An 8395-nucleotide genomic window follows, 5' to 3' on the forward strand; every position below is an offset into this window, starting at 1 on the left:
GGCAATATACTCTTCCGTCTTTCATGACTACATAAATCACCCCATCGACATCTCTTTATCGAGCTGCAGTGAACGTCAGCGACAGCATGTCCTGGGGCTCAAAATATGACAGCGGGCCCAAATCAGACTGCTGGCAGTTGAGTGAAACGCAGTACTGACATGCTATCTCATGCTCGCACATACGAGATGTTGGCGGCGAAAACATAGTTGCCTGCCGATGGGGTGACATAAATGCATAGAAAAGGAAATTTCCGAAACATTTAGCTAACTAATGACTCCGGCAACCGTTTAATGCAAAGCTGATGTGTTGAAATGCTTTAGGATCGCCGTAAAAAGCGGAAGAGAGGAGACGCGAAGAGAATCTCTCATTGCCACTTAGGTCTATTTGAAAAGTTACCTGAGAAATATCCGTAAACAATGAAAAAATAACAAATTCACAGTGCAATCGTATGGCTTTTTGAGCTTTCATACGTCACGCACAAAATTCAAAATGGCTGTTTATAGTACCTGTGTATTTATAAATATTCAAGGCCCTGCTTGGCAGCCATGTTTTTGCAGTCAACATCTAGCCATTTGCGAAAATGAAACAGCATGACACCGCTATACGTTCTGTTTCTTTCACTCTGCAAAGCCGGTATGCTGGCAGATGGGTATTATTTTCAAATCTTAGCCTGATTTTTGCAAATAATATCCACGCCGGCAGTAGATGTTGGCTACTGTCAAACACATAGAGTAGGGATAGGGTTGCCAGTCCCTTGTAAATATTTCTTGCGCAAAGCGCTAATTTTTTTCTGAACGGACAATACCATCCTCCACACCTCTACTACATCACATCGAATCGAATCGCAGTTTGTGGAAAAATATTTGATTTAATCTTGAACATTGTTAAAATATGAATATTTTCTTTTATATTTTACCTTTATCATTTCATATCATTCAATCTTCAGCATCTAAAGGATGTCTGGAATTAGATGAGCTGATATTCGATAAAATTGTAAGACGCTTTAAGTACGTTTTGGTAAAATTTGATGTAGCGTTTCCATACGGAGATAACCATGAAGCATTTACTGGATTAGCTTTAGATGCTCATGACATAGGTTGATTTAGTGATATTGTTTCCTTAAAATAAAATGGATAATTAAAGTTTTGTTGCAGATGATTTACTTTTTGCATTGGTGAGCATTAAAGATTACGGCGACAAGGAAAATACTGCCTTAGGCCAGCGGTTCAACATTCCGAAGAAGTATCCAGTAATAACATTATTTAATAACTCCTCATTGAGCAGCTTCAAGATTTTTCCATATGAAGATAAGGTGACGGTAGATAACCTTAGGAAATTTGTCAATTCACATACCGACTTATATATTAGTTTACCAGGTTGTTTAAAAGAAATCGATGAACTGGCTATTATGTTTGGATCAGTAGGAAATTCGAAAGAAGCGAATGACATTATTGTTGAAGTTATGAAAAAGGAGCATTTGTATAGTACCGAAAAAACGCAATTCTCCTTCAACCTATATCTAATGCTAATGAAAAAAATGACTCAAGTAAAAGAGACCGTAGCACAATTTATTGATACTGAGAAAACTCGCGTTCGAAAACTGCTTACAGAAAAGATAAGCGCTAATAAGAAAAACGAACTTAACATAAAGCTAAATATAATGGAATCATTTTTAAAACATTCACATGTAGTCAATAATGTTCCTAGTGACGAATTATAAACACACCTGTTGACATTTGCTTGAATTCCAATACATAACACGACACGTTTCAGAATCAAATGAAAATTGGTGGGTTTGAAGACTGTCTAATTAAAAAAACTTCGCATACTTAGCTCATCCGATATTGATCCATACTACTTTTGAACAGGGCTCATATTTTAAACGTAGAACTACGTTTTTGTTTTCTATACCTATGTTTTATATATTATGAATTATATATGGGTCATTCCACGGGAAATTTACAGTCAAAATTTTTTTTTCTCTTCGGGATATTTTTTTTACGTTCTTTGTTCAAAAAAAATCGACACGTATTTTTGCATTTCGATGTTACTGTTGGAATTCGCAAGATATGATTTTTTAAAATATTGTAATCCGAAAAAATCACTATTTTTTAAATCCTGATTGTAAGCATAGTTTGTAATATCAAAAAATGACTTTCTACCAGATGTGTTCACTATTCCACAAGCTTCCAAAATTGGTATACCATACCTCCTCTCGATTGTTTTTCAATAGTTAAATAGTGCATTTTTATAAACAATTGCTATTTTTTCAAAGTTGGAACTTTTTTTTCTCAATTTTTTTTACTTTAAAATATTTGTTCATCTTTCTCGAAGAAGCATGCAAAATTTGGAAATGGAGAAATGAAAACTCTAGAAGCTATGAATTTTTATATCGATGCGCGCACGTTAATGCAAACGAGCGGACGAACGCGCGTGCTTCAACGACACGTTACACTTAATAGCATCAAAGGCGGCCTCGTTATGAAGCTGCCCGTGGGTTAGAACATCGATTGAGCATCACCGCTCGCTTCACATTAACACACGCGCTGAGACATAAAAACTCATAACTTCCAGAGTTTTCATTTCTCCATTTCCAAATTTTGCATGCTTTTTCGAGAAAGATGAACAAATATTTTAAAGTAAAAAAAATCGTGTAAAAAAAGTTCCAACTTTGAAAAAATTGCAATTGTTTATAAAAATACGCTATTTAACTATTGAAAAACAATCGAGAGGAGGTATGGTATACCAATTTTGAAAGCTTGTGGAATAGTGAACACATCTAGTAGAAAGTCATTTTTTGATATTACAAACTATGTTTACAGTCAGTATTTACAAAATAGTGATTTTTTCGGATTACAATATTTAAAAAAATCATATCTTGCGAATTCCAACAGTAACATCGAAATGCAAAAATACGTGTCGATTTTTTTTGAACAAAGAACGTAAAAAAAATATCCCGAAGAGAAAAAAAAATTTTGACTGTAAATTTCCCGTGGAATGACCCATATTCATCATGAGAAACGCAAAATCAGAAAAGTGTTGCAAGTAACCCTGTTTACTGGGTACTGGGCATTCTGAACTGATTTTAACCACTCAAGGAGAAATAACCATCGAACTGTCAAATTTTAACCAAAAAGTTAAAAATTTTGCGAAATGGTTCACAGCCTAAGTAGCACCGACAAAGCTCATAAAAACGTAAAGCGTCCCACCGCGACGAATATTCAAGGTCTAGAAATTTCGGACACTTATGCACTGCATCGCACGTTCCAGCACAGATCACGCAAATAATAGGTTTACTGAACTCGTTCCTCGAACTTCCTAGATGCGTGTTCAAAAAACCATCGTCTTTTCTACTACACCGCAACCTCCCACTACCACCGACAATGGACGACGATGTGGCTACACTTGCTGCTTCAGCTAGTTTATACAGCCATTCACTGAAGTCTAGCTATGTAGCACGCTGCATGCCTAAGCGAAATATTGCCCAGTTGAGTTGTATCATTGGTGGAAGTCGATAAAAGAGTCCTTGCAGAAGCGAAATATTGCATAGATGTTTCTCCATATTACTAGCCTGAATCGTAACAACCAGGTTTCGAACACCGAGCGCAAAATGTACTGTACAAGTTAGGTTTTTCGCTGTAGGATTAGGAATCTTATTTACTTCTTGAATTAGAGAGTTAATGATGATCTGTGGACGTCCAAAAAACATTTTAAGTGTGGACATGACGCAGTCCAGGTTAGTAGGATGCAAGAGCTGGCATCTTATTATTTCTCGCGCTTTGCCTTTAAGGCATTGTTGCAGTCTAACCATGTTTTCTTCTGACGTACAGCCACACATTCGTATTGTATTTTCATAGGTCGCAAAGAATAGTGGCCATCCGCCGGGGCACCACTAAACGTAGGAAGCTCCTTTGCGACCGCTTGACGCGCTGTGATCTGGCTATTATTGAGTAGTGTTTCGTTAATCGTGAGGTTGTGTCTTGAACCGCGACTAGTGCGATCAAGTGGCAGTGATGATGATTGATGTCACTGGTGATGTGTTGTCAACATTGGCGTAACTAGCGCTCATTTCTAGGGAGGGCTATAGCCCCGGATTTTTTTTTTCCGCCCGTTGTATTGGTCGGCCAAGTCAATTTTTCTAGGGGGGGCTAAATCTCTCCTAGGGGGGGCTTAGCCCCCCCTAGCCCCCCCCCCCTTGTTCCGCCAATGGTTGTCAACCGGGACAGCGCACAGTGGTCCCATTGGTATCAGAACACGCGTTTTTTTAATTGCGCCGAAATGGTTGATTATACTGGTTAAGTATGTTCAGCGCAATTTCTCAGCGTTAGAAGCTCTTTCATATGGCATGAACGATTATTTGATTAATCCCCCTAAAAGTAAGATAAAAAATTTATTTTTTGAACAGTAAGAGATACAGCTAAACAAAGTTTTACAAAATTTTTGAAAAGATTATTATAAAGAGCTTTGCCAAAGAAAGTAACCTTCTAGCTATTATAGTTTTAGAGATAAAGAACCATTTTTGTGGAGACTACAAAAATCAATTTTTTGACCACAGTTCTTTCTACAGTATTTATACGCATTTGACATGTTCGGCAAAGATTTTCTAACAGTCAAATTACATACCGTGTACCCCCGTTGGTATGACCTTCTTTAATCTGAACATTTTTAATCTGTACCCCGGTGGTATGAATGCGTTCACATTAAAAACCGATCAAGCGTCACACACAATTGACGTTAAAGTGGACTGGTAAATTAAAAAAAAAGCAAATCTTAATGCGTTTTCTCTTGCTCAGGAGCTTTGGCAATATAGTTCATATGCAACTTATCTCTCTCCAGCACTCAAAATAGGCCATTTTAGTCTAAACTGCCGAGCCAATTATACAAACCGAAACTTTAGAATTCGCGCATGTTTGAGATGTTTTCAAGACGTTTGTTTTCGTCAAATCAAAACAACAAGTTCATAGGGTGCGCGTCTTGCGCGTGTGTGGAAATGAATAGAGTTACCAAATATTCAGGTTAAACCCGATTTAATCCACCTAGTGGTGAAAGGAACCTTTGTTATACCAACTTATATGTCATTTGAAATGGGCATTTCCAGGTCAAATATTATTTTTAATTTGTATTTGAATTTGTAATTTTTATAAAACTGACAGAGTCAAATTCTATACACATCACTTTGAACTAAAGCCTTAAATAAGCTGTTTCCAGGCCCAGCCATTCTCAAGTTATTCAGATGTGAAATCTGAAAATTATCTATTAAAGTTAACACATGCAAAGTATCCGATAACCGTGTAATCGACCTTCACGAATTCGAACCAAATTTTGTCAGATTGTTCATTATAGGTCAGAAAGCAAACATCTTAAATTTGGTGCCGATTGATACCCCCCACGATTAGTGGCAGTACCTCCTTTTTAAAAGAAAAGACCCGTTTTGTCAAACCTTTTTATTTTTTACTTACAGATAAACGTGGAAATCTCGACCAACATGTCAAAAGGTTCAATGTGTAAATGAGAGATTCTCTATGCGTCTCCTCTCTTATGCTTATTACGGAGACATAAATGCATTTCAACCCAATTGTTCTAAAGGATTTTAGCTTTCCAATAACACCGGCAACCGTTCCATGCAAAATAGATGCATTCAAGTGCATTTATGCCGCCGTAATAAGCGTAAGAGAGGAGGCGCAAAAAGAATCTCATTTGCACATTGGACCTTTCGAAATATTGCCCGTCAAATATTAGGATTAGAAAGAAACTATATTCACATTCAAATTCCAATTCCAATCGAAAATAGTCGAGAAAAAAATGTCTTTTTAAGCGTTTTGAGCTGGAAATGATCATACAGATATCGACACGTCTTCGGAACTTAATTCAATTGTTTGTTAATGCTGTGCTAGTTATCATCCATATGCATCCTAGCGATAAACAATCTTCAGTGTGTATTTTAACCTACTAAATAACTTTATAGAACATATGAAAGCAATGAAAACAGCGTGTACAGAATTTTTGAGCAGAACTGATTTTAAAGTGGCTGTTTGTCTCGGGGTACAATGCTAGCCTAACAAGCTAATCGTCGTATGTTCGAATCTCGACTGATCGGTGCCGTTACAGAGTTAATAGGATCTTTGCCCTAGCCCGTAATTTTCCTGTACTCTAATAACCGGCCCGGCTGCGAAGTCTGTCGATAAAGAAGGGTTAAGTTCTGAAGGACGTTTACACCCATGACTTTGCTTTGCTTGAATTTAAACTGGTTTCTTTAAACAAATCATTAAATTTCGCAACCAGTAAGAGATAGATAGTTACTATTTGCAACAAAGTTGCTTATTTTAGTGTGTTCTACAATTTTTGTAAAGACGCTATTTTTTGGACGCGTTTCAAAAATAAAAATTTGTGTCACCCTTCTAAGCGGATTCACGGTCACCCTAAAAGTGTCAGGAAATGTGCTATATTTTATTAATTAACTGCTGCAAAGAAACGCCCGTTGAAAAATTACACATTTTTACTATATTATTCTGTTTTTGAGGTTTAGTTCCATTAAAGGTTTGGTCATTAAGGTTTTCTTGAATAAATTTCATCAATCATTTTTAAATATCTTTTGACCAGTAGAACCAATCCTTATGAAATTTGGTAAATACATTTACAGTGTTAAGACCTCTCGTTTAATACTAAAACAATTGAAACTAGATAAATTATCTTGGTTAAAATCGCTATAAAGTATTGTAAGTTTTAACGTGTAACTTCAATTGCTCATAACTTTCAAACTAAAAGTCCAATCAAAAAACCATTCAATAGTGATCTATCCGGATATATTATCTTTCAAATGAGACTAATAGCGCATAAATCGGCTTGGCCATCTCTGAGAAACAGGCGATAATTATTACGTTGTCAAAACACGTTTTTAAGCATAACTTTTAAACTACTTGTTTGTTTTCAATAAAACTTTCTGAAAATTTTTATAATTCAGCAAGAGCTTTCATTTGGTACTAAGATCATTGAAATCGGTTGTGTGGTTCCGGAGAAAATCGTGTCACGTAGTTTTCACATTTTTGCTTATAACTTTTAAACGAAACATCGGACCACGAAGCAATTCAATAGTGATATACTAGGCAATAATACCTTTCAAATGAGACTAATAACGCATAAATCGGTTCAGCCATATCCGAGAAACAGGCGATAGAAAATGAGCTGCACACACACACATACACACACACACACACACACATACACACACACATACACACACACAGACATTGCTCAGTTCGTCGAGCTCTATCGATTGGTATATGTGATTCGGCCCTCCGGGCCTCGGATCAATTTCGTGTTTTTCGACCAATTTCTAAACCTTTGTTATATACTATAACAAAGGTAAAAATGAACTCGCCCAATCTAAACGAGCTGTTTTTCATATTAGCGGGGGTTGAGTGTACTTTTCTAGAATATAGTAACTTGCTATCGTTAATATTTGCGGAGAAAATTAAAGTTTTCGTTTAAAAATTATACAATTTTCAATAGCAATAACTCCCAAACATGCAAATATATTCAAGCCATTTATTACCCATGTGAAAGTACAAGAAAAATACTACAAAATGCATAACAAATTAGCTTGACCCTGGCTATCACTCTACCAAAACACTTGCATTGAAAATTGTTATTCGGTTGAATTTAATATGGCGTAGTGTAAAAACTGTGTTATCCCAATCAAGTAAGCGTGTAAAATAAATAATGAAAATGTGTAATCCAATCAGCATGGATTATTTGTAGAGATTCAGACAAAGATTTTCAAAATTCGTTTTCGGATGAAATTTAATTACTGCAGTTCGAGGTGTACAAATTTCGAAGTGTATTTGAAGATACTTCTCACTATCGCTGTTACTGTGCGTATCATATGTACTGACCAACAGTTGCAATCTTCGGAGGACATGACGTTTTTGTTATTTGGTAGTTCCCTCATGCTAGAAATTACCGGATCAGAAGATTCTAACAGACGGCAGAAGATCCGTATTTGTAGCCATTCTGGAGATCTTCCTTGTGTGATGAGTTCGGAACTGTTTTATGTCCTTGTCCACCATTGTCATCATCAGCTCGTACCCACTACCGTTCTACCTTCACATTCAATGGATGTAGGATTAATTTTTACGATTTGCTGGTCTATGTTAATTTTTTCTTGGTAGAGTGATAGCCAGGGTCAAGCTAATTTGTTATGCATTTTGTAGTAATTTTCTTGTACTTTCACATGGGTAATAAATAGCTTGAATATATTTGCATGTTTGGGAGTTATTGCTATTGAAAATTGTATAATTTTTAAACGAAAACTTTAATTTTCTCCGCAAATATTAACGATAGCAAGTTACTACATTCTAGAAAAGTATGTAATTTGACTGTTAGAAAATCTTTGCC

General features: G+C 36.1%; 1 protein-coding gene across 1 annotated transcript; it reads left to right on the top strand.

The window, feature by feature from the left end:
- Positions 1-890: 890 nt before the first annotated feature.
- LOC128732887 (protein windbeutel) lies at positions 891-1832 on the top strand. Its single transcript, XM_053826315.1, has 2 exons — positions 891-1097; positions 1156-1832. Exons 1-2 carry the CDS (start codon positions 893-895, stop codon positions 1719-1721), a joined length of 771 nt encoding a protein of 256 aa, XP_053682290.1. The 5' UTR covers positions 891-892; the 3' UTR covers positions 1722-1832.
- The last annotated feature ends 6563 nt before the right edge of the window (positions 1833-8395 follow it).

This window comes from Sabethes cyaneus, chromosome 1 (assembly GCF_943734655.1).
Source record: "Sabethes cyaneus chromosome 1, idSabCyanKW18_F2, whole genome shotgun sequence".
Taxonomy (NCBI): domain Eukaryota; kingdom Metazoa; phylum Arthropoda; class Insecta; order Diptera; family Culicidae; genus Sabethes; species Sabethes cyaneus.